The sequence below is a fragment of the Psammomys obesus genome, unplaced genomic scaffold, assembly GCF_907164565.1.
Source record: "Psammomys obesus unplaced genomic scaffold, mPsaObe1.curated_primary_1811, whole genome shotgun sequence".
Classification (NCBI taxonomy): Eukaryota; Metazoa; Chordata; class Mammalia; order Rodentia; family Muridae; genus Psammomys; species Psammomys obesus.
Genome location: NW_026596131.1, coordinates 6,808,306 through 6,836,158, shown reverse-complemented (window position 1 = coordinate 6,836,158; position 27,853 = coordinate 6,808,306). Strand labels below are relative to the sequence as shown.

Sequence of the window (27,853 nt, the reverse complement as noted above, 5' to 3'; positions counted from 1 at the left end):
GGTTCAGAGAGATGGACACAGTGTTTTGCGTCACTCTATTATGATCTTTATTAAGTAAGTCATTGGGGGTTTTCAGAGCATCTTATAAATCTGAACAGAAGATTAGAGATGCATGGGACACGCGAATGCCGACCATACATTCCACTCTGTGTTTGAACACATAGTGCACCAGAATGTGCTTACTCAGACATGGATGATCCCAGCTCCCCTCCCATTATGCTCTTGTCAAGGCAATCCCCATGGGAGGACTGCAAAGGAAGCATGTACCTGCCTTCTAGGGAGACAAATTCAAATTGGTGAGGAAAGCTTTGTTATGCTGATAATTCTCAGGCTTGGAAATAGTAATATTCTAATTTAGACAAGTAGTTGCTGCTATGAAATCCAAATTCTCTGTATGTGCCTCTATCTGTTTCTGTGTCTCTCTCTGTGTCTCTGTCTATCTGTCTCTGTCTCTCTCTCTCTCTCTCTGTTTGCACATGCATGCAAGAATGTGTGGGTGTATAAATACATGGTGTATGGGTTAGATAATAGTCCCCACTCCTGAGCAGTGCAGGTTAAACATGACCTAGGTCTCAGATACTGTTTCAAGGCAGTTTTTAACTTGCCCCCTTGAACTGATCTCTTATTTCTAAAACAGCAGCTAAGAAAGCTTTATTTACACATTTGCATTTGAAGAGGTACACTGTATTTTATATTGATCCTGGGTAACAGGGAGAGGCAAAGAAAGAAAGGGAGAGGAGGAAAAAAGAAAATGACAGAAAATACAGATTTGTTTTACTTAGCTTGGCAATTTTGAACTGTGTGATTCAGTTCATTCTATTTATTAGAGTAAATTTAAGTAAGGATGTGTGCGTGCATGCATGTGTGTGTGTGTGTGTGTGTGTGTGTGTGTGTGTGTTTAAATCAAACAACAGCTGTATCATATAGTCATTCCTAACTCAGCAACAGTGGAAAAAATACAGAAATGATGCCGAGCCATAGCTAACAATTCTTCAGTTTATAAAGCTTACTGTGTATGAGACCGGGTTCATGCTACAACTAATCAGGAGTTAACTTAATCCCTTAACATGAAAACAGAAAATGCACATTTATCTCCAGTTCTAAAATGTAGGCATTCCTATACTATTTATTCAGTTTATCTCCCTAGTACACAATCAAATCAACTTCATTACATTGTTTCACAAAAGTGTCCATACCCCAAATCTCAAGCCAACACACGCGCGCGCGCACACACACACACACACACACACACACACACACACACTGGCCCCTGCCTTCAGAAAGGGCTTTATCTCTTTGAATTCCTCTCAGCCCACACGGTATCCTCTCTGGACCAGCAGCCAAGAGCATCTGTTCTCCACAGGTCTGAGGATACATACAGCTGTCGCTCACGCCTGCATCCAGCCCCTGTGTTCCTGCCTTTCTATAAATGCTTACGGACAGTGGGAGTGTGAGCACAGGAGACTTCTCCATGGAGCACACACGCAGGCCCTGCCTCACTTCTGTCCCCCATTTGTTTGGTTGAACCAAGGTATTTAAGAGAGAAATACTTCTTTAAGTAATGATGTCCCCTTTTCTTCTGGCACATGGTTCTGCACTCAGTAGTAACAATTTAGGCAAGTAAAGGAATCTGTGACTTGATGGCATTGTCAATTTATGAGACACAAATAGGGTAACTCAGACCACGCTTGATTTTGCTTACTTGTCTCAATGTTTCTGAGCTGAGGCATATCTCATCTGTGGTGCTTAGGTGAAGAGATATCGTGATAAGTTTCTATTCCATAATTATTTTATAAATGTCAATATTTAGCTTACTTGTTTCTCTATTTTTTTATTTTAGCCTCTTTTCTCCCACTCCTAAATATTTCACCTTCAGGAGAAGACACAAGTGTATGCAATCATGAGACCAATTGTAATCAATTAAGCTTCTTAATTGATTTTCCCAATACAAACTTTGCTACCGAAACCAAATTTTAATATTAGAAAACTACGGAATTTTCAGACGATCACTTACCAAACCTCACCTGCTCTACTTTCTGTTCCTGCTGCAAAGAACAGACCTAACATTTTGTTAAAAATCATGCTTACAGCTTCATGCCTCTAGGTAAGAGGCAGAGAAGAGGGCTACATCTGGGATTCCATGGAGATCCTGTTTAAAGTCAAGAGAGCTTTCTGGTAAGGGACTTCCTTGTCCTCATCTGGTGGGGAAGTGGTGGTTTCCTCTGGGTTCTCACAGCTGCTTACAATGGCTACTGCGCTGAATGACCTCCTCCTGACATTGGTATCAGAGGTGCAGGATCCCCGTGCAGGGGATGTTTTCTCCAGGTTGTTGAGTTGTTGATCTTTCCAGTCCAGTTGTTTGGCACTGCAGAAGGGCGCATAGACCTCCACGCTTCCTTCAAACTGCAAGCAGTTCACCTTGTAGTACTTTCTCTTCACTTCCAATACATCATTAAACCTATGGCCCCAGAGAATTTCTCTGGGGACGTAGGAACTTCTGGATTGGTGGGATGTCCCAGTAGAATCACCAGTATAGATAAATGTCACCAAAATCTCAAAATTATCTTTGGCTACTGCCTTGCGGTCAAGGGCATACAGAGGACTCTCATGGTCAATTTCGTGGACGATTGTCACTGGGGTTACGAGGATTATCTGGTCATTGACGAGCTTGAGATCTTTAAATGCCATAGTCATCCGCCCTTCACTGTCTTCTGAATAGCGGAGAAGCTGGGCTCTCACTGTGCCCTCAACCACATGGTTTGGTCGGAAGTCTCCTATGCGCCACATGAGGCAAAGCTTCCCATCTCTCATACCGATGAGGGCGAAATAGCTGAAGCGGATGGTCTGGGCTCTCTTCCGGGCAGTTGCCATCTTTGCCAAGGCTGCTCCAATGATGAAGGTATTTATGATGCAACTTAAGATGGACTGAAGGATCACTGTCAGCACGGCCACAGAGCATTCTTCTGTGACACAGCGGTAACCATACCCTATGGTGGTTTGGGTCTCAAGGGAGAATAAAAACGCTGCCGTAAATGAATGCACATTGTCAACACAAGGCGTGATGTCTGGATCATTTAATAGGTCTCCGTGATGAAAGGCTATGAGCCAAAATATGGAGCCAAATATCAACCAGGAGAGAATGTAAGACAAAGAAAATATTACAAACATATGGCGCCACTTGGTATCCACAAGAGTGGTGAAAATGTCGACCATGTAGCTCCCCCATTCCCCGAAAATGTGTTTAAAGTACACATTACAGCTTCCATCTTTGTGGAGCAGGCGCCTCCTTGCTCTTCTTTTCTCAGCTACAGCATGCTCTGGGGGATAGCCTGGATATTTGGAGTCCACATTGAACATTCGGTAGCTACTTCCGTAGTAACTCATTCTTTCTTGGTCCTTTAGGGCATCCAGGGGACTTTTATATCAGTTAATACTCCTAGGTGTATTCTAAATTTTGTGCTTTTTATTTTAAATTTTTAGTTAAAGCCTAAAATAAAATAGAGAACAAAAGAAAAAGAAAATTAAACAACATTTTAGCTTTAGATTCCAATTTCCATCTTGACAGCAGTTTGACAAATTGGGAGCAATTTTGTGCTATCTAAAGTAACAACAACTTCATTTGAACCATGGAGACATTAAGTATTGATTCAACATTTGGATATAGAAAGCAGCTCTGTCATTACAGGTATAAAATATGCCATTAGAGAAAATAAGATTTTTATGTATACACAGTGTTTGAGTAAACACTGATTACCCTGAAATGGTACCTCACAAACCTTTTTCACCTGATAGAGCAGTAGTTTTATACTGACACATTTTCTTGCATGAGAAAACAAGGCAATCTATAATACACAGAGATGAAGTAGGATCCAATTACAAGATTCCCAACTACTAAACTCAGAACAACAAACCGTTTATACCTTTGGTATCTAATGGAGTAGGCAGCCCCTCACTCTGGCTTCTTCTCCATCCCACTTGGGTTTTTCTTCTTGTCTGCTTCCCAAAACGGAGCAGAACTAATACTGACATCCACTTCACATTAAACCCCTTTTCTCCTAGCTCCACCCTTAGCTTTGATTGGAAAAGAAAGCTTTCTAAACCCCAGAGGAGCTCAAACCACTCCCAGGTGGGCTGTCCTTAATGGGTGTAAAGTTGTTCTCTTTCTGTCTCACAGCCTCCATCCATCCTTCTAGCTTTGGGGGTTTTTTGTTTTGTTTTGTTTGTTTGTTTGTTTGTTTTGTTGACACTAACAGTTCTTCTCTTTTCCTCTGAATAGAAACAGAAATTCTGCCAACGTTGCTAAGCTTATTTCATTCTTAAAGGGAGCATACTGCCAGTCAATAGAACCCCCCCAACTCCCACCCCTTAGCTCTGAGTGTTTTCTCTGATGCACATGTAGCCTTCCCTGGGCAAAACTAATTGCCAAGCAGAACATCCACCTCTCATTTGGGGGCATCCACATCTAAAGACATTCAAGTTTGAAAGTAAACTTTAAAAATGTGATTATAAAAATACTCCTCAGCTTTTTCTATGTAATGAAATCAGCATGTTTAATGGTTCAGTAGTTACTGGACTATGTCTTTGACATGATCCATTCATGCCAGACTGAAGCAAGGGAATATAGGGAGAAACAGGCATTGAGATCTTACCATCCCACTCAGTCACAGGAAAACTGCCATATTGTTAAATATTACTCTCTAAAATTGATTAGGCAATTAATCACTTCGGACCTACCACCTTTCCCAGTGCAGAAGAGAAGAAAGAGTTAACACTCTCCAGCTAGAAAGAATCATTTTCTCTCTCTCTCCAGGGATCAGGCCCACTTTACAAAGAACTCTTTGTCTAGAGGACCACTCACAAGGATGGACTGTGCTTATGGCCAAAAGCCCTGTAAAGTATCTTGGCTCTCCCTCTCTCCCTCTTTCTCTCTCTCTCCCTGCTCTCTCAAACTCTCTCTCCCTTCCTCACCTCTCCCCTTCTCCTTCCCCTCCCCCCCTCTTGCTCCACAAATGTCTGTGGCCATCCTCCAGCTCTGTTTTAGTGGCTTCTTCTTCTCTCTGGACAATTCTTGGCCTTGTTAAAGGAAAGATGTTTGAATAATTTCATGAAATGCCCTAGATCTCCCAAAATGCTGATAGGAATGTAGAAAATAAAATATTCCCCCGAACGTTATCTCTAATATCTGTTTATTGGTCATCAGAGGTATCTGTCTAATTAATGTCTAATTAAATGACTCCAAAATAGAAGCCCTGTAGTATTGTTCATTCTTTACTTTATACTAACCATAGGCACAAGCTTAGGGGGGAAAAAAAAAGAAAGAAAGATGTTTTCAAACTAAAGAATAGATGCAGAGGTAGAATCATTTTCTTTTTATATGCTTTTTCAACCAAGGAAGTTTCTTAAGGAGAACTACTTAACACCAGGGGAGGCTGAGAGTTAAAAAAAAAAATCACAAATCAAGAGCTACTTGTGTGTCTCTGTTCTCTTTAGCATCCAAAAGGGAGAAAACGGTTTTATTTGAAAAAGTGTTCAGTTGGCATCCAATTGGATTCCAGTGGTGCTAGGAGCTATTAAACACAAGCCACTTTCAAAACACCTCCCAAAACAGGATAATCAGGCTATTAATTGGCAATTAATACAAGTTATAAGCAAGTAAATTGGAGTATGTGGAAAATTTGTTGCTGAGTGCTATTAATAGGGTCAGAGATTCAAGTTATGACTGAGAATTCTGCCCCAAACTCTCCAGTTTTCTGATAGGGTTGATTATTGCAACCACAGAGTTTAACTTATCCAGAGAAAAGCATTCGGATTCTGTTTAGGTTCCCATGCTTTATATATATATATATATATATATATATATTCTTTAAACATGTCAGTGAGACATGCTCTGAAGCAGATATCTGCAGTATAAATGATAAATGATAGCCAGAGCAGAACAACCTCATTCAGCTGTGTACAGCCCTCATCTGAGCCTACACACTAAATGGAGGGGTTGGTGGAGGCCCTTTTGTCAAAATAGTTAAATAAAATAAGCATGTATCCATCTCCTGGTGAGTGTGTTGTGTTAACTTGAGAACTTTTTCAAATGCTTGTGAGTTCATAGGAATTCTTTTTTTTTTTTTTTAAATATGTATTCCTCAGGATGAAAATTGAGCCTTTCAAACTGCCATACATTGACCAGTGAGGATGGCTCAGGAAGAAAGGGTGCTTGCCAACAACACTAACTATGTGACTGAATCCCCGGGATACACAACAGTGGAAGAAAAGCACTGACTTCTGCAAGTTGTCCTCCAACCTCCACACACCACATCACATACACAGGCACGCAAATAAAGGTAAGAAATAATTTTAAATTGCTTCGGTGTTCTCGTAATCGTCTTGTCACCACTAGTTCCATCAGGAGGACGCGGTTGCAATCTCCCGACTTGAGCATTTACCTTGCAGATTGCCCTCTAGAAAGAGGGCTAGATAAAGTATTATAAAATTAGGACATATGAAGGTCAGATTGAGAAAGGCCCGTTTTACCAGTGATAGTTAACAGAGGCACGCTGACTCCTCAACTCAGGCGTAGCTCTTTCTCGAGCTGCGCTTAAAACAAAGTGGACCATTCACAATCAGAACGATGAGTCCTTAAAACATTATTAGAGTTTATTAAAACATCCAAAGGTTGTGGCTGGGGAAACACATCAGAGGTTAAGAACAGGGGCGGCTCTTCCAGAGGACCCTGGTTCAATTTCCCAGCACTGCATGGTAGGTAGCTCTCAACCTCTGTAACTCCAGTTCTAGGGAATTCTCTCCTCTTCCGACTTCCACAAGCACCAGAGAGGCACATGGTGCCCAGATATACAGACAGGAAATTGACTCATACATATAAAATAAAATAATTCCATCCAAAGGTATTTAGAAAATTAAAGAGGTATTTCACTTTATTTCAATTTGTGGAGATAACTGAGGGTCCATGGGGAGGGAGAAGACAGAGAATTGGGGAAAGGACTCTGTACTGAAAATTCTGGAGTTTTGATCTCTTAACACACACACACACACACACACACATAAATATTGTAAGAATGTTTTCCAGCCCCAGGTGTGGGATATGGGGCTGTTTCCCAGCAGCTGACTATGATTTTTCTCATGCTCTAGCAGAGTCGTGATTTTGCCAGCTGCAGATAGTTTCTGAGATTGTGTGACATTTGGAATTCTTGGGACTTTTCACAGAGTATATAAATGCTATGTCCCCAAGAGGTGTGACTGGTTGTTGGTTGGTTGTTGGTTGCTGTCGGTTGCTTGTTAAGTAGTTGTGTGCAAAGAAGAAACAACAAGAAGAAGAAATTAGATGTCCTGATGGTGAAGACCAAACTTGTCCAAGGAACTTGACACCCCTCGTCAGCAGGAAGTAGTCTAATGATATCATTATCCCCTTTCTGACCCCTGATTTTATTTAGGGATCTTGTTCCTTTCCTCTCTATCTTTGTTTCTCTCATATCTAGTGTTAGAGGGGTTGAAAGGGAAGAAGAAAAGGTGTGGAGAAGGTTGGAAGAAAGAACCCACAAAGTAGCTAAGGCCTGTTCAGCACTTCTATTCCTGATAGATACTTTTCTAGTATCTTGCTAATTATAGCAAGAGTAGACACTGAAAAAAAAAAAAAAAAAAAAAACTTTTAACCCATTTTGACTGAGCTCTGTTTTTAGACTGATGTTTTAATGCTTTTTTGCATGGATTCAAGGCAGCACCTTTTACTACTCCATTTTGAATAGGCAGTAGACAGAGGAGGGGACATTTAGAAAGAAAACACATGAACAGCTCCTTCTTTGTTCTTGTTTCTCCATGAGTAACACTAAAACATTTTTTTTTCTTCCACTCAACCACATCTTCCCAATATTTAACTGTTTACCAGGTGAACCACTTTTGCAATCAGGTCTTCAAAAATATGTTTATCCACAGCAGGTTGAGAGTACAACACAATGACTTGGAGCTTGCAACCTTGTGTCTCATAGATGCTAAAATGCAATCTTGCCTCTACCGCCTACTTATCATAAACATATTTGTTATCTCTCTTGCATAATTCAGTGTGCACCCACACACACACACACACACACACACACACACACACACTAAAATGTCCTAAAATACTTTTTGGTGAAATCCAATTATTGAAACCAGTGGCTTCTGAGGTTAACAAGCACTTTCTTCCCCATATAAAGGATCTGAGGCAGTTGACACTGAAGTCATCAGTAATCAAGTTACCCTCCTGGCAACCATTAAATAAGATAAGTTTTGATGGAAATGTGAGAGTTGGTAGGTCAAAGAGGAGAAAGAATGGCTTCATTCCTCTGCAAGCTCATTGCCTTGAAAATAGCCTCTTTTGTGAAGAAAAGTGGGGAAGGCAGGGTGGTGAATAATAAACTCAGTGGGAGCAATTGTGAGGGTAGAGATGGGCTCTGGTCAAAGGAAGAGGGAGTGGGGTTTTGAATTAGACCTCAAAATAAAGGATGTATTTTGCTGTTTTATTCAAAACCTGTGCCATCACTCTTTGCCTTGGATTGGTGCCTCAATTGTATCTTTCCTGATTCTTGTAAGGTATGCAGACACCCTCTGTATTCAGTAACTAAAATTTATGCTTTACCTAGAACCTAATAAGCTCTATACCTCTTTCCCTAAATCCCCTCAGCTCCAGTCTCAAATAGTTTCTCTTTGAGGATGCATTTGTTTCATTCTCCTGTTTTCTTTGTAGCAGCCGACTTTCATCTAAGACTTTCAGCTCTGGCTCACAGCAGTTACAGGGGACTGAGTTGGAAGCGGGAGGGTGCCTGCTGTTTTCCTTTGCAAGATCCTTATGTTTCCTCGTACTAAATACAGTTTAAAAAATAAAGATCAATAAGGGGGCTACAGTTTGTTAGGAGCAAGCAAGCAGCCCAGAATGTGGGGCAGAGAACTTGGCCTTAACAGAACCTGTGAGGACGTTTACCTGAGGTCCTGTTTCGTTCCCAATTTGTCCTTCTGTGACAACCACAACTGAATTATAGTTGATAACTCCGTACTTTATTCTGAGTATATGTGTATTGAGTGTACCTGCGTACACATGCCATAGTGCGTTGAGGTCAGAAGATAATTTTCAGGCATGGTTCTATCCAGCCACCTCATTTTGAGGCAGGGTTTTTCTTGGGCTTTTGGCTATGGTTATGACTCCTGTCTAGAGTTTCCCGTAATTCTCTTGTCCCCACTTCTCAGTTTGCTCTAAGAGTGCTGGGATTACAGTTGCTGCTTCCACACTTGGCTTTTTGCACATGTTCCAGGGATGGAACTCGGTCATCAGGCTTGCACAGTAGATGTGCACAGTCGCTGAGCTGTGTCCTCCACCCAACTGCCTTGCTGCTTTATAAACAAGTGCAAAGTTTAAGACTAGAATATGTTTCTCAGTTTTCTTGATGTGAACATTATCAAAAATAGATTGCTTTTTACAGATCCCATACACATGTTGAAATTCCACAGCTTTGCCACATATAATGAGAACATGTCTTTAAAATACAAATTAAAGTAAAAATGATTTATAATTACAATTAATCTAAATTAAAAATAAAGTTATGGTAATAAGGATGTCTAAAAGGTATTTTTGAAGCTGAAGAGATGAGATGGCTGACTATAATTCCTGACTATTATACAAGTATAATGAACTGATCTCAGCGGCCAGAGGTCACATTAAAAAGTTGAACATGTCCATACACATTCCTATAACCACATCTCTATGTTGGACAGAGATGGGAGAATCATGGGAGCCACAGGTTGCCCAAGAGATTCTGTCCTGAATAGAGAATAAATATGGAGTGATAGAGCAGAATTGTCTAACCTCTGTAATATCTTCATATGGTTTCTGCACAGCACACGTGTACACTAAGTTCTCAGACAGACTAGTTCAAGGTCTAGTTCCAACTCCAAGAACATCTTGCATAAGCTACTTCTCTGAAACCTAATGTATTCATTTGTGACATGAGAGAATATGGCCTGTATCACTGTATCACTCTGAGGCTTAGATGAAATAATGGGTGCAGAGCCGCCATCTACTATTACAGGTAAAGAGTTACAGCTCAGTAATCCTTGCTTGAGTCTTTATTGGGTGAAGGTTCTTTTCTTACTGTGAAATGTCAGAACGCTTGTTTTCACTCTTTCAGAAAATAATCCCCCACTGGCATGACAGTAGCAAACCTTACATGGTAATCAGTCAATAACTTTGGGTCAATTCAGGGATAGCACCTCTGTCCTTACCCCTAAGCCATCTAAGTTGCTTCTCTGACCTTCTACTAGCTCCTGAAAGCCCAGAAAACAGGTGGCTTTTTTTTCATAACAGCTATCTCATATGAAAGGTTACTTATGTCTTTTTCTACATACATACATATATACATACATGCGTGAGCACATGCACAGACACGTGCTCATCCATCTCAATTTTATTGTTACTTTTTGGGGTGAAGGGGAATTCAACCAAAAAGAAGCAAGAATTCCCAAGCTCGGCAAACTCAACATCCTAAGACATTCACAAGGCAATCCTGTGCTTCTTTGCCGTCTAGAGTACCTGTTTGGGTAGACAGGGTTTGGTGATTTCTCTTAGTCTTATCTTCACAACAAGCTTGCCCATCCCTGTCTTGGTTGGATGCCAGCCCATCTCTGTCTCCATTGGATGCTAGCCCATTCCTGCCTTCTTTGGACGCTAGCCAACCTCTGTCTTGATTGGACACTAGCCCACCCCTGACTTGGTTGGATGCTAGCCTGAGTTGCTCATACCTCAGTTTGATCTGGATTGAGGTTGGTACGAAAGCCAGTTGTGAGAAGATCAAATGCCCCTTTAAAAGACAAATTAAAATATTTGTTGTATATGAGGAATGAAAACAGTTCTCCTATGATTTCTCATTCTGTTCAAGTGACTTCTACTATATACAATGTCCAGTCACTTCTGATTATCGGAGGACAGCCTCCTACTTGTGTGGAGGTTACGTTTGTGAGTTTCACTTCAAATAACCATGTCAGTGATTAAGGAGATAATCTATGTTACTAATTTCTTCTAGGGAAAACAAACAATATATGTCACGTGCAGTAGGAACAGAAGCAAAAGGGAAAGTTAGTGTGTGACACGGGCCACCAGAATGGGTTTGATTCAGAACCTGCCTGTCAGGTTCAGTGCTCTTTACTTTTTGCCTCAGGCAAAATGCTTCCAAGCAGACCTGGCTTTTCATTCTATTTTGTTGTCTAAGACATAGTCACTATCTGGTTGTTAAGGCTCCCACTATTAATAAGGGCAATTTGGCTGATTGTTCTACACTAATTTGAAGAGCTGGTTCTCACAGGAACTCAACATCACAGGAACTCATCTGCATTTTACCACTGAACTCAGGCTTTTGCTTTCTCTCACCTGGCTTATATAACACCTGCCCTTTAACACATCTCTTGCTTCTTTCTTCCAGGGAACATTTTAAACATGAAATAAAACCTCCTGCTGTTGTGGGCACAGTCCAAAACAGCAATCTGAGCATGCATAAGAGTGTGTAAGGCAGGGTATATACTCACTCACAAGTAGATATTAGACATATAATATAGGATAAACATAGTAAAATCTGTACACCTAAAGAAGCTAATCAAGAAGGAGGACACTGGTTAAGATTCTCAATCCCCATTCAGAAAGGCAAAGAGGATGGACATCAGAAGAGGGAGAAAACAGGGAACAGGACAGGAGCCTACCACAGAGGGCCTCTGAAAGACTTTACCCTGCAGGGTATCAAAGCAGATGCTGAGACTCATAACCAAACTTTGGGTAGAGTGCAGGGAATCTTATGAAAGAAGGGGAAGATAGAAATATCTATCTGGAGGGGACAGGCGCTCCACAAGGAGAGCAACAGAACCAAAAAATCTGGGCACAGGGGTCTTTTCTGAGACTGACACCCCAACCAAGGTCCATTCATGGAGATAACCTAGAACCCCTGCACAGATGTAGCCCATGGCACTCAGTGTCCAACTGGGTTCCCTAGTTCTCTGACATGAACTCAGTGGCTGACGTTTTTATCACCTCCCCCTGAGGGGGAGCAGCCTTACCTGGCCACAGAGGAAGACAATGCAGCCAGTACTGATGAGACTTGATAGACTAGGATCAGATGGAAGGGGAGGAGGACCTCCAGTATCAGTGGACTGGGGGTCCACCCATGGGGGAGGGCCATGGGTGGAGAAGAAGGAGGGAGAGTAGGATTGGAAGGGTAAGAGGGGGGCTTCAGGTGGGATGCAAAGTGAATAACTGTAATTAATAAAGTGCATAAAGGACAGGAGCATGAGAATCAAAGACTTGTATCTATGTGTGTTTTTACCACATGTTAGCAAAGTGATATCATCACCTTACAAATATTTTTAAGCTTATTGAACTCATTGTATGAATTTTGAGAGTAGCACTTTCTGTATCTCAAAAGGTTTCCATGAATAAAAAATAAAACTCATTCACACCATGGGTATTCTCTAGTTTTATTGTAATTTCCTATCCTGAATAAATATCTACACTCCAATAGCTAATCATACTGAATACTTATCTAGCCCAATTGATGTAGATGTTTAAGTTATCTATGATGAAAGATGAATTAGAGTGATCTAAAAAAGAATAAAACATACCCCCCACCTCAGGAAGAAGAAAACCCTCATCATTGGCTCTATGACCCAATGATGTAAGAAATACCTCTATGTGTGTTTGTGTGTGTGTGAGAGAGAGAAAGAGAGGGATTTGAAAGAAGAATCGAGAGATGTAGCAGAACTCTCTACTTCTGTTACTTTATGTAATTAAAGAAATTACATAAAGATTGTGAGTTCTGTTATTTAAGGCCACTCCAGGGGTCCAGAGGCCAGTGGTGCGGTGGAACTAAGGAAGTGTTCAAGAAGGGTATAGCTCTCACTTCTTAGGAGACAGTCTCAGACATTCCATCTTGCTATGTCTTTTGCTTCTTTCTGCTGGGACTTCCTTCACATTGTGAACACTCTTCGATTCTCTAAGCTGAATTTTTTCATTAGTTTTTTTTTTTTATCTTCGTAGCAACCAGTAACAATTTTTGTTGCTTGAACAGCAGAACATTAAAAAAAAAAATCAATTTAAAGCACACGAAAATATCTTCTGTTTGCAAGAATGTAGTCTAATCAGTTTTCTTAGCGTCATTAAAACTGTCACCAGGTCCCAGTTTATTGGAATTATTTCTCTCACGGTTTGCTCCTCTTGTCAAAATCATCCTATCGTCAATGGACAGTGTCTTTGGTGGACCACAGTAAAAGCCTCCTGATAAGTCTTCCTGTTTTGTCTCTTCCCTGCTTTATTCTCTTGTACAAAGGGAAATCAAAACCAGCCAGTGTTGGCTTAAATAGGAGTGTTTTGCATAATCTCTGCAGCACTCAGAGTACTGCTTTCTGACCTCTACCCATCTCTCACTGTTCCTCAACAGAATGAGCTCTTTCCTGCATCTTTAGTTTTTCTTATGTGTGGGTGTAGTGTCATAGGTGGCAGTGTGTGTGTGTGTGTGTGTGTGTGTGTGTGTGTGTGTACTCAACTGTGCAGGTGGGATGCCTTCTTAACCATTTCCCCACTTATGTGATGGAACTTGGGGTGCCGGCCAGAGACCTTCTGTCTGAAAACTCTCTGCATACCCCTTCACTAGGGCTAGAGTTCAGGTAACTACTGCCACTTCCAGCTTTCCTGAGTGCTGAGGATCTCAACAGAGTTCTTCATGCCGACTGAGTCATCTTCTTCGCCCCACAGCTTCTTTTTCACTCATATGGGGATCTGACCCTCAGATTGGAACACAGAGAACAGTGTCAGTATTGTCTATGGCCACACATACTCGGGGGCTGGAAAGATGACTCGGTGGTTAAGAGCACTGTCTGCTCTTCCTAAAAGACCTGGGTTCAATTCCCAGCACCCACATGGCAGTTCACAACTGTCTGTAATGCCCATTCCAATGGCCACACATACTCCACAGAAGCTTAGGAGGTGTCACTCCCAAAACACTAATAGAATTAGTAGTTATTGATTCTTCTCCAAGAGTTCCATTCTTCAGGAAGAGAAACTCCTTTGCCAGGACAGTACACTAGACATCCACACAGGACCTAGGAAAACGTTTTCTGAATTTACCGGTCACACATCTAATGACACACTCTGGCTCCTCACTTATAGACCTCTGGACTCCCTGTGTTTTTGAGTGGAGTAAGACATTTACCCTTCCTGAGTTGACCAGTACACATAATATATTCCCCAAACCTGTCCTAACTGCATGATTGGATTGTTGACTGGATCACGTCATGGAAAAGACTGAAAGCTACCCGAGGACAAGACCAGGTTCACACTTTCACTCCTGTACTCACTATAGCTAGCACAATGTGTAGCCTGCCTGCACTCATCAATTGGAGCTTGCTGGACTGAATGAGCAAATGTTAGGAAGACAGTATTTCTTACCAAAGAACATATAAGCCTAAAATACTCAACACCTCATCAATATGGACACAAAATTTCTTTGGACCAACTGTAGGCCTTAGTGTAATACTATGCAACTTAGAGCAACTGTGTGACAAGTATTTTCTAGACATATGAAATTTCAAAAATTATACTTGGTACAAAAATGTGTTTGCCTTAGACCAGTGGTGTCTTTCGATTGGCAGAGTTCCTGCCCACCATGCAGGGGGCCCTGGGTTCAGTCCCCACATCATACAACATGGTATGGAGGGTCACACCTCTGCTCCTGCTATCTGCCTGTTCTCTCACCAGGAGATTCAGAAGTTCAAGGTTATACACCGTCACACAGAAAGTTTGAAGACATGCTGTTCTCTGGCTGGTTTGTTTCTAAATAAGTAAATAAATAAAACTGAGAAGTAAAAGTTGTTTAAATTGGTCTAAATAGTGCATTTTTAGAAATGGGTCACTCCCAGTACCAGTGTAAATTATCAAATATTTATTTTAGAGATATATCCAAATGTACACATTGAAACGAGTACATTTATGTAACTGGAACTGTTTCTGAAAGTCAGCTACCTACATAAGAAAATATTCTACACCATTGGAGAATGGGATACTCTGATATTCTCTGGGGATGAGCCTCCTAGTTGGTGATCCTAAAATGACGAGTTCAAACCCAGAAAACATGCTCACAAGCAATATCAAATGGGTATAGCAGATTATATATATATATGATATATGTTATATGATACATATATATATCAACCATGATTTTAAAAGGAAGCAAATAGAAGGGGTATATGGGAAGGATTGGAGGGAGAAAAGGGAAGGAGGAAAATTATGTAATTATATTTTGGTCTTTAAAAATTAAAAAATAATAATACAAATCTAAATTACAGAAACTTGAACTGATCTAGCAATTCTACTGAAAAATTTTACTCTAAAACTTTATCATGGATGGGCACAAACAGCACACCCAAAGAGAAAGCTGCTTATGGTGACTTTTGGTTTTTATGAGACCATCTAATAAGCATGTAGGTTTGTATAGGTAGTTAGCATAATCAGGTTTATTCTGTAAACTTAAAGGTTATACGGGAAAACATGTAACATATGATTTGGCACAAATAAAAACATGATTAGAAAGACAGTTTGAACAATGTAATTTTAAAGTTTAATTACATTTAAGTACAGGGCAGGTGTGATATAATACAGCAAAAAACGTGAATTGTTCCTCTATCGGTTTAGCGTGATTTCTCATTCTCCTTTTTCTTCTACTTGTTATTTGCATGTTTACATGTCTTGAACTTTAAAATAGGTGGCTACAGAGATGACCTGAGGATCCGAGTTCAAACACCAGAACCCATGAAAACAGCCTGAAACATTTCAGTGCACCTTTGACCCTAGCACTGTGGCAAGGGAGCAGAGACTGGAAGATTGCTGGGGCTTGCTGGCCACCATCCCAGATCCAGATGCAGCGAGAAACCCTGACTCAGTGGAATGAGGCAGAGCGATATATCAAGACACCAGATGCCCTGCTCCCCTACTCTACCAAACATATGCACATACAGCACGCTACACACACTCACACACACCGTGAGAGAGAATACATGTTTACGGTACACACATCTTTTGCGAAAAGAAATCCAGGTATTTTCAGTTCAGACTTAGAAACCTGCCAATTCTGAGGCTCCGCAAAGAGAAAACAAACCAATAGCAATATACAAGCATTTATTAGACCTTTTAAAAAGGCAGCTATAAATAGCCCAGAGAAGCAGACAGGCTTACAGACATCTAAAGTCAGACATGGATGCGGTAATTTTGGCTGGAACAATTCACAGAAACAAATATAGTGACATTTAATTCCTCTAAGTAAAACCAGACCTCCTTTGAAACACAGAGGTTGGGGAAAGAGGGAGCTGATCAGATCTGGCCACTGAGAACAACCGGGGAACCCGAGGAAACTGTAGGTAATCTATCAGGGCTACACAAAGCAGCGTTGATTCTAAGGAGTCACGGAAGTGCCCCTTTTAGGACCGACTTTTCTGCCCTTCCCATTCCAGACCATATTAAACTGCTAACACCTCCAATTCTTAGATTAACAGAGCCAAGTCTGTTTTCAGAATCTTTCTTTTATCTTTGAAAGAAATATTTAAAAACTCTATCATTGTGTAGTGTCATGGTCTATAAGAACAGACTTTGAGATCCCAAAGAAATAGGAAAGGGAAAGGGTGATACAAAGCATTAATAGGATGTGCTTTTGCCTAAGTAGCTGAGATTAGCCAGTTCATAGTGAATGTATCTTAATGTGTTCTGCTCATGCACAAACCCACACCCAAGCTGGCACTGCAGTGTGTTTGAATGTGTAGTCCTCTAACAGCATGCTTTTAAAATCCCAGAAGGGGACATGACACTTGCAGATTCTGGGATTGTTTTAGCTTCCTCGTGGTGCTTTCATGCTACCAAGAGATTCTTATATACCCTCAAGACTGCAGTCTGTCTGCTTTTCTTAATTTTCTTTTCCTGAGACTAGATGTGGAAAGATAAGAATTTGAGTTCAAATATTTGATGGCTCACTGGAAGACTTGGCATTTTTAGACTAGATTGGGATGTGCAGAATTGAATTTGTTTCTTTGTTTCCTTGTTTGGATTTTGTATTTTTCTACAAGCAAATGACCTCTATAAGCTGGCGCTTACTCATCTGAACCTTTGGGAAAAGCACTGCTCTGAGCATGAAATGAAACCGTGCTCTGAAGCCTATTTTTGAAGGACATGGAATTTAGTAAAGGGTTAACAGCCGGGATCATAGCTACAATCACTTCAAGTGAATCAAAGACCATGAATCAGGATCATCTCTTGTAGAACATCGCCACCTTCAAGCGTAAGCTTTTATGAGACGAGCATGAAGTGGAATTTGTGTGAGCATACCTGCTGTGACTCATAAGATGAAAACTTCCAAGACTTGTTTAAACATTTGCTCTCACATCTAATTGTCTTGACCTTCAGGTTAGTTAGAAAGATGTGACGGATCTGCCCAGAAGAATTTGCATCACTAAGAATAGAAATCATGTGATACCCAGCACACACTTCTTCCCCCAAGGATAACAAAATACTCTTCATTGTGGTTCCAATGCCAGGTTGCCTATGACTGACCTATAATAGATTCCAGACAGTTTTATTTGAAAGCTACTTTGATTAGACCTAACTGTGCATTCCCAAACAAACGTAACTTATGGAACGCATATGTGCCACGACTTTTGACCTTCTCAGTTCAGTATTAATGGCATTCCAGCAGAAACCCAACCCCTGTGTCTCTGTTACTGTTTTCTCATTTGTGATGAGGGCCTGTGAACTGTCCTCTGGCAACGTGAAGGCTATTTATTAGTCTATTGCATCTGCCGGGAATCAGTGAACTCACAGATGTGTTATGCTTGTAGACTCGGAACTCCCTGGATAGTGTCTACAACTTCCCTGACCTTTAAATGATTCAGTTTCTGTTTTAAGCTGTCAAAATGAAAACTCGGAACATCTTTATTGGGGAAGAAAATGAAGCAACAATTATCGTTTGTTGGCTCAATTCCCATTTCCGCCATGGACACAGAAAATTAAGAAGACCTTAGAATAGGAGACAAGATAGCCTCCTAGGATGATTCAGATGCATAGGCTCTTAAGCATGCCACATGCTGCATGCTGCTAGCAAGTGGGATTAGCTTTCTATCAGCGTGTGCATTCTCGGGACTCCTTAGGTGGGAAGCATGGCCATTGGGTAGTTGACAGATGATGTAGGTAGATGGTAAGACTAAAATGCAGTTGAGGGACCCTTGAATTTTCATGAATCTGATTTTCTATGCTTTCTCTTCTTGTCAAAATTTTGTTCCCATGATGATACTATAGATTTACCCAGCCTGACCTGATTTGGGAGGTCTTAATTCATTATTCATGAATGTCTGTACAGTGACATCCCAAACCAGTGATACTTAGAAAGGCAAGTGATATATGTCTTAGTCCCTTTGTTTCTCAGGCTAAATAAAATATTCATTTTGGTGTCACCTAGACAGTCAGTCTAAGGCACTTTTGAGTTATATCTCCTTGTAAAGGAGTAAAACGTTCTCTTTAGTGTCTCCATGTCGCAGCCAAATATACTGATGCCTAGAGTGATGTTAAAAAAAAATGGTTTTATGTATATTCGATGTGATCAATAGTCCACTGTATCTGTGATGATTTGGACTAAGGATTGGGACAATTCTTTTTGCCTTTAAGAAACTCATCTTTGATATGTGTGAGATATTTTATTCACACAGCCATCTCAGAAGACAGATCTTCTGGAGAGAATAGTATCAAAGTGACTGAGGATAGGGCTCAGGCAAAAGAAAGGTGGCTGTGCCTGAGATCTTTCCAGCACTCACGACTCCAACATGCAGCCTAACAATATGCTTGTGTGGCTAATGCTGCTTCCTTGGCTAATGACAGCGGTTATGGCCAAACACAGATAAACTGTAAAAGAAACAAAATGAGATATAGAATTGCATTTATAAAGAACACCGTATTGCTGTATCTGAAAGGTTTTCCAGACTGGCTTTTTATTCCCTGCAATCAATGATCAGATAAAAGACTTTGGATGTAGATTGGTGAACAAAAAGCAATTTAGGAATTCAGACTTTAATTACTAAGTATAGCTTGTTCAGCAGGCAGTTACCTATAAAAAATTGTATCATACTTGACTCATATAAATGCATTTCCAACATGCCATTCAAAACTTTTTATTAACGGAGGATTTACATAACATAGCAATATGGTGAATGTATTTTGAAACTTCTGTAACATTTTTCTACTAATGTATTAGTGATTAGTAACAATGATTTTTAACTATAGCCCTGCCTTTATTTTGTGGTTACCTGGAGAAGACACAGAGATTGACCAAGTATTTTCTTTGGAAATAAACTTTAATTTTGCTATCACTGAGCCAAAATGTCATTTTACATCCACATATGATAAATGTTATTTGCAAGAAATTAATTTACTGATATGTCTAGGAATTCTCTTGAGGAATGCAATTGAAGTATATGCTCAGTACACTCTTTTGTTTGTTTGTTTGTTTGTTTTTCATTCATATAATTTGGGAACCGAGGAAGAGATACTGTTTTGATATTGTTCCTGAGATGTAAAACTTCATTGGCATTTTCTGTTCCTGCATCTCTTGCAACTTTCCTGTAGTAGCAAACTGGAGACATTAATTAGAAAAAAAATTGAAAGGTTGAAGGAAAGCTCAAGAGTAGGGTACTTGCCTAGCATGTGTGAGACCACACACACACACACACACACACACACACACACACACACACACAATTAGAAACCAGCTCTCCAAGGCAGAATTTCAGCCAGTTTCGAGGGTTCTCATGCCAGCTCCCACATCCACAAACATTTTTTAAAGGACACATAACAGGCTAAGAAAATATTTGTGCTTTTATTCATTCACATTTGGCTAAATGGCACTAAAATCTTTTGAAAGCCGAGAACTATAAAGCTGAGTCTATTACTCCCTCAGCCTCTGGGATTTCCACTTGGATCCCAGGTCTCTCTTCCAGAGCTGCAAAAACATGGCAACAGCATGGGTCTATCTACTCCATAGAGCAAAGCAGGTCTCCTCCTCTTTTCCAGAGAAGGGCCTCCTCTGCTTTGAAGCAAAGAATATTACTTTATATGGAAACAACACCTTGGAACCTTTGGTCTTGCCTATCTGTGGACATGCCGCCTTCCTCCTTTCCCTGAGTAGATTTTACTCCCAATTCCTTGTAATAGCACTAATCAAATAACTACATAAGCAAGGATGGCCAGGATGTCAAAAGGTACAATGTCACAGTGTGATACAGCCTTGCAGGTTATTATTGATGCCAAGCAAAATTCATCAATGGGTTCCTTGTTTCTGCTTTTAGGAAAACTGTCCTCTTCTCCATGCTTTCAGTACCTAGCCACTTACTCCTCCTTCCTAGTGATAATCATACAAGGCAAATTTCAATAAATCTCCTTTTCGAAGTTACAAAGTTTTTCTTGTTTACATTTGTTGTACATGTACTAGGTCTGATAGGGAGAATTTTGCACACATACATAACATACACTGAGCAAATCCTCTGACATACCATCCCATCACTCCCTTTCTTCCCCTCTTTTTCTAAATCTCCTTTTTTGTCCTTTTGTTCACCTAGACAGTTTTATTAATAATATATATGTATATATGATTTATGTATCTATATAAAGACTAGAAGCCACATATGAAAAAATATATATCAGTCTGAGACTAGCGTAATTTGCTTAATATGATGATCTCTAGTTGGATTCACTGTGTACGTTTTCTGCAATGAACACATAGCTTCATTCTTCTCTATGGCCGTAAATATTCCAGCGTGTACACATACAGCAGGTTATCTATTCCTCTGCTTCCTCTGTTGTTGGACAGAACACAGCTAGTGAAGCCAGTACTAGAAACTGTGGACCAACTTTACAAAGTCCTGCCCAGAGTGGGCACAGAATTTATAGCTCCATCCCTGTAGTACTACCCAGAGGTGTGACTAGCACAAGTAGCTCTCACTTATGAGACTCACACCTGTTAATTCTATCTTCTGTTGCTGGTTATTGTTCTTGTTTTGTTCTTTTTTGAAACATTGCTATGTAGCCCTGGCTGTCCTTAAATTCATTATATAGACCAGGTTGGCCTTGGACTCACAAAGATCCACCTGTCTCTGCTTCCCAAGTGCTTGGATTAAAGGTAGGCACCACCAGGCCCTGCTAATTATGTTTTATATTATCTATAAATGTTTTATGTGTTACCAATTAACTAGCTACGAAAGAAAATGAAGCCATGTACTGGAGTATGCCAAAACTAACCAACCAAATAAACAAACAAAAAAACCAGGATCACAATCCAATTCTCTGTAATGAGACAAAAATGGTGCAAAGAGATCAGTTCCATACTCTGAGACTGTCAATCTTTGGTCGGTAAAGACTAAGCCTAGTTTCTAGAATTAAGCAGATTTTTATTCTGTTCTCCTATCTCTGGGTAACCAGGTTGATGAAAAATATTTCAACTTACCTGAACTATAACAACTACACCAGTTTACACATGTACATTGAGTTTCTGTTAGCCCGAAAACCTTGAGTGAATCAAAACATTAAAAACCTTAAGCCTTGTGTGTAGTAATGGGAACAGGAACTGTCTCTGACATGAACTCAGGGGCTGGCTTTTTGATCACCTCCACCTGAGGGGGGTGCAGCCTTACCAGTCCACAGAAGAAGACAATGAAGCTAGTCCTGATGAGACCTGATAGACTATGGTCAGATGGAAGGGGAGGAGGACCTCCCCTATCATTGGACTGGAGGAGGGGCATATGAGAAGAAGAGGGAAGGAGAGTGGAGTTGGGAGGAACAAGGGGAAGGAGCTGCAGCTGGAATACAAAATAAATAAACTGTAATTAATAAAAATAAAATTAAATTTAAAAAAAAAAAGAGTCTTAAGCCTCTAGTGGCAAGAGACCAAAGGAAGTCCAGTCCCAAGAGAACCATTATCACCAAAAGGTCATCCTTTTGGTGGACAGTGTTTTCATATGTGAGATTACCCACTCAATGATTGGATGAAAGGCAAGTCTTCTTGTGTCTGGACATCCTTTGGAAGTCAGCCAAAATGTATGAACACAGTGGGAAACACAATTCTGTGTGGATGATGTCATCAAGTATCCTGAGGGAAGCAACAAGGATACAGTTTCCTCCTGCATGCATTCAAACTATCTTGGCATTGATTCATTCTTCGTTTTGCTCTCATGTGTGAAACAGTCCTAGTTATAAAGACTCAAGACTGAGTGAGGTGTGGAGGTTCACACCTGTAATCCAGTGTTTGGGAGGTAGAAGAATTATGAATCTGATGCCAGCCTGAGCATTAAAAAAAGTAATAAAGGTCTGGCATTGTGCTAATAATATTGTAACTGGAATCATTAGATATGGGAAATGGGATTATAGAAGTGTGATCTCAAATCAGAGGGCCTTCTTTGTCAGTGTCAGGAACATGCTTAATTTTTCCAATAACCCTGAGAACCAGGCATCAATATCATTCCCTTTCCCAGATACAAAAATGATGCTTAACTAGCTTGGTAGACTTTCCAGCATCAACAGCAACTATCATGAGAAAAGGTGTATGAAGAACTCCTCTCGTTCCATCACTTAAGGTCTGTGCTATGAAGGAGTTTACCACTGAGACACACTCATCCATCTGTGACGTCACTACGGTCTTAAGCTGTTATGAGCTAAGGAGTGGTTGGAGGCAAAATTGTGGTTAATTTGTTTTGAGACATCATTCTTATAATTTAGGGATAGATTCAAGACACAATTAGCTGCAAGGAATGTTGGTTTGATCCTGAGTGGTATGCTAGAGAGCCTTGCTGATAAGAATCTAGGGGAGATCCTACCTCAGAACCTAGAGGTGGGAAGATCATATGTGATATTTAATGACTTCAGCTGCAGGGACTGGAGGAGGTCACAAGCAGGAGAATTAAAGAAACTGGTCTGTAAGAGCGCATCTGAGTTCAGCCCAGACGTGGAACAAACAAACTGTGAGACATGAACAACGGCAAATGGACGAAAAACATCTTTCCCAGAAAATTCAAGGCAACTCTTCAACAAAAATAGAAAGAAAAAAAAACCCAAAAACCAAAAAAAAAAAAAAAACAAACAAACAAAAAAAAACAGTTTTTGTTCCACACCAAAGGTCCAGTGAAAATAATAATAAAAAGTTGCCTAAGTGGAAATATTTTAGATGTGAAGGTCTGTTGAGGGTATTGTGTTCTTTAAGACAGGTCTACATAATGGTAAAGATGAAAAGTGGGATATAATACAAGAATTAGTGAAGAAGAAACTATTAAAGATATACACTGTTGTATTGAAAATCTTTATCAAATATCATAGTGAAACAGCTTTTTCTAGGTTGGACATGCATATCGCTGTCTTAGAGCTGAGTGTCTGTAATCACCCACAAGAGAACCTCATACGGTCACAGTTATTAACATTCCCTACAGATGGAACAGAAGCCTCTCTCCTCCTTCAAATTCAAATAATCATAATTGATTGGGATGGGATTTTCTGGTGGAGTTACTCAAAGTGCCTCTCAGTAGTGTAGCTGCCTTTTGAGTTGCCCATATTCCTATAAGTAAGTACAAAATCTCATAGGCTCACTGTTGTAGACTTGAAAGTAATTCTTCTTTTGGTCTGAGGATGATCTATGGAGGCACATGAGGCCTTTCCTTATAGTTTCTCAGGAAAAAAAATCACTCAACAAGTATTAACTAAACTTGGTACTTGGTGATACAGATTTTCTGAGATAATAAAGACTCTACCCAGCAAGGTATCAAAGCAGAGGCTGAGACTCGTAGCCAAACTCTGGGCAGAGTGCAGGAATCTTATGAAAGAAGGGGGAGATACAAGGAGCTCCACAAGAAGAGCAACAGAAACAAAACATCTGGGCAAATGGGTCTTTTCTGAGACTGATACTCCAAACAAGGACTATGAATGGATATAACCTAGAATACCTGCACAGATGTAGCCCATGGCAGCTCAGTCTCCAAGTGAGTTCCCTAGAAATGGGAACAGGAACTGTCTCTGACATGAACTCAGTGGCTAGTTCTTTGATCACCTCCCCCTGAGTGGGGAGCAGCCTTACCAGGCCACAGAGGAAGACAATGCAGCCAGTCCTGATGAGACCTGATAGGCTAGGATAAGAGGGAAGGAGAGGAGGACCTCCCTTACCAATTGACTTGGGGAGGGGAATGGGAGGACATGAGGAAGGGAGGGTGGGATTGGGAAGAGATAAGGGAGGGGGCTGTAGCTGGAATACAAAGTGAATAAACTGTAATCAATAAAAAATAAATTAATTAAAAAAAAGAAAAAAATACCATCTGCTCCAAGGATCTGGCACCTTACATGTAAAAATGGCAAGTCCATGTATTTATGCAACAGACACAGAGGCTCTGTTTTCTGATGCTAGTCTGACTAAGAACTGCCTACTGAATTTATAAGGTTACAGATTTAATACCCATATCAACAACAATGTTTTGTCACTGATATTTTTAACAATAGATACCATGCTGGGACTATTTGTTTGAAATTTGTGTAACCAAAGGATTTGTGGAGGAATTTCCTGCATTTGTTAAGGAGTTGGGCTAGGTAACTCTGAAGTTCTCTTTTAACAGTAAGATGCTAAAAGTTTTCCTTCCCAAGCAGGCACTATTTACTCCAGCATTAAGGGATGAACAATGGTAAACAGCTGTTCAAGAGGATTAAAAATAAAACACTATCACAAAGACTCCATCTTTGTATTGGGATCTTGAATCTTCTGATTTAAAAGGAGAATTATGAACCTTGCTGTCATATCAACAGGAAGTAGCATTCCCTTTCATGTCTGGATGCTATCTTTGCTTTTGATCAGTGTTGACTTTCACAGCTTAGTTGACTTGTTTTCCTTTTTATTTTGTGATCTGCCTGTAGCTCAAACCTTAAAAACAAATCAAAAATAGGAAGAGAAGGAGTTCACATGTGATGAGGGATTGTCTGAGCAACTGTTAAGGGAAACTTAGGGAGCTATATATGGTAGCACATGCTAACTCTCTCATTACTTGGGAAACAAAGGCAGGAGGATTGCTAACAGTTAAAAGCCAATGGGGTCCACCTTCTGGGTTCTAGTTCAGTTGCAGCTGTATAACGAGACTGCATTAAAACAGGATAAAACAAACATAATGCCATAGGAAATGCTCAAAACCACAGATGATTATAGGCCAGTAGCTTGTGAACTCCAGGTGCCCCTGATCCCCTATGAGGTTAGGCTTACTGCCTCTTGTAAATAAACAAGGTTCTGTTTTCATATATCTGTGCCCTATGAGGAATCTGTCATGTTCATATCATCTCACACACCAGATACATCATTTGTCAAATCAAACATTGCCTTTACTTTAGTTATTCAGAGCTAATTTTAACAAACAGACTGATTCCCCATTTGAATCACATCACAATCAGTCACTTCATGTAACCCACACCAATTATTGTACCCCTTAAAAAGAGGTAATTATAAAAATTAAACACAATAGCCTTGTGGAGGTCCTTGTGGAGGTCCTGTCAATGTTTGTAAATCGTACACTAAGAGTAAAAACAAGGGTTGATACGAGACAGCCACATGACAAGCATAGAAGAAGAAGGCACTGGGGCAGATTCACCCAATAGCGGATGGTTTGATGTGGCCCAACTTAAAAGATCAAAATACAAAATGGTTAATCTTTCTTACATCATTACACAGAAGAAAATGTGTCCAGCTCTGAGTGCACCTGACCCTGTTTCTTCCTCATGCCAGCCCATCCCTACATACCATTGCTGACCTCAGTGGCATCACTAGCCGCAGAGACTGGGCTCATCAGCAGAGTGAGGCCCAGGGATGGAAGACAGCTACCAAAGAGCAAAATCCATGGCAGCAGCATATCAAAGTTGATATTTTCTTTTCTTTTCTTTTGTCTTTTTCAAGACAGGGTTTCTCTGTGTAACCTTGGTTGTCTTGGACTCACTTTGTAGACCAGGCTGGCCTCGAACTCACAGTGATCCTCCTGCCTCTGCCTCCCAGATTTCTGGAATTACAGGAGTGCACTACCATGCCAGGCAAAGTCGATAGATAGATAGATAGATAGATAGATAGATAGATAGATAGATAGATAGATAGATAGACAGACAGACAGACATATTGTTAGAACTACATTTTTTTTCCTGTTCCACCATCCCCATTACATCATTACTATTAGCTGATACTTTTTCAAATACAAAACAAAGTATGTTCCTTGGATCTGAGCCATTTGTTGGAATATAACTCTGAGTTTAGCTATTAAATCAAGTGACTCTTTACATCAAAACTTCCCTCCTTTCAAAAATTCTAATAGCAATTATCTCCATGTAGTTCAGGTACCAGGTACTGTATCAACAGAGATTATCTAGGGATAATCCACTTTTAAAGGCTTTTCTGAAGGAGGTGTTGAGAAACTAAAAAAACTTGGAAAGGTCACTGCTGATAAGTTGGCAATGCTGACTGGATGGGAAGCTTCAATTAGCTCTGCAGACACTGTCTCGGCTTCCTCTGGGTTCTCAGAGTGACTTGAAGACTCAACAGCAATCAAGGAGAGAAAGGGAATTTCTGAAAGGCAAAGATTCATGTTCTGTATAACTAAGACACTTATGGCCAAATCTATGATCCTGCACCTATTTATAATAGAATTTTCAGGCAGTCAAACTCTATTCTGATTGTGTCTTTTCTCTTTTCTACTAGTGAAATGAAAACTTATAGAAATGAGATAGTTCAGCTGCTATTTACTCCATAGCAACACTCAGATATAAAAATTGAAATAAAATAATTAAGAAGATAAACATTAAAAATGTAAAAGCCTGCTGATGTTCTTATCCCAAAAGTATATCCCATGTTTGGGGGCTGGAGGATTACTCCTCACCAAAGATATTTTAGTAGCTATTTTTTTTTTACATGCATTTCAATGATACTCTGTGCCCTTAGTTTTAGTTATGAAGATGTGATTATGACAAAAATCACTGCAGAAAAACATGACTCATCTCAGCTTTAAGTCCATCCTGTCCCTTTGTTGTCACTTGGAGGCAATGAAAGGGTGACAAATTCGTACAGCATAGCTTTGTTTTATGAATGCCTGTTTGAACAGGAAATTAAAGAGTCACATCTTCCACCACCAGCCACATCAATAAATAGTAGCAATATTCGCTCCCCTTTTAGTCTCTTTCTCTGAATGTCACTTCCCTTTAAGAAATCTGTAATGGCACTTGCATTCTTAGTTTGTTTGGTTCAGCGCTCCCTAGGGCTAAAAAGAATCCCCAGTTATAGACCTTGTAGCAATAAAGCATGATTACATAGCCATAGCAGAGGCAGATACCCAAAACAAAGGCCTCTGCACAGAAAGAACGAGCTTAAGAGAACAGAAGAGCAAGCAAGTAACCCAGGCTTGGATCAGTTTGCACATGACAGTAAGATCTTACCTTTGTTACAGAGCCAGACCCTTTGGGCTTTTCATCTTCAACACGACTACAGCAGACACATTGCATGCTCTTTTCTCTGTGCTCTCCTAGTTCACCCTCTGAGTCTGTCAGGACCAACCACCATGGAGATGAGAAACTCCACAGCAGAATCTTGCTCTTTTTTGCCTTTCCGGACACATTCAGCACAGACAAAAGCCAGAGTTCTCAGCGTTACGCGAGTGAATCGACACTTTCTTTAACTGGTTCCCATGCCTACTCATGGTAGAGATGCTTGCCAACGGGGGCTGACAGAAAACAAAAAGCCAGGAGAAATATCCTTTCTCCATCCTC

The 27,853-nt window shown here is 40.3% G+C and overlaps 1 protein-coding gene across 3 annotated transcripts; it reads right to left on the bottom strand.

Annotated features, from left to right (window-relative positions):
* On the bottom strand, positions 1-27,680 carry Kcnj16 (potassium inwardly rectifying channel subfamily J member 16). Of its 3 annotated transcripts, XM_055592270.1 has the most exons (3): positions 27,524-27,680; positions 10,777-10,835; positions 1-3,487 (listed from the first exon to the last, which is right to left on the bottom strand). In XM_055592270.1, the coding sequence occupies exon 3, from the start codon at positions 3,382-3,384 to the stop codon at positions 2,125-2,127; it is 1,260 nt and encodes a 419-aa protein (XP_055448245.1). In that variant the 5' UTR covers positions 3,385-3,487; positions 10,777-10,835; positions 27,524-27,680; the 3' UTR covers positions 1-2,124. The 3 variants fall into 3 exon arrangements, with proteins under 3 accessions (XP_055448245.1, XP_055448244.1, XP_055448247.1); XM_055592269.1 differs by lacking the exon at positions 10,777-10,835; XM_055592272.1 differs by lacking the exons at positions 10,777-10,835; positions 27,524-27,680 and adding an exon at positions 3,921-3,983.
* Between the last annotated feature and the right edge of the window lie 173 nt (positions 27,681-27,853).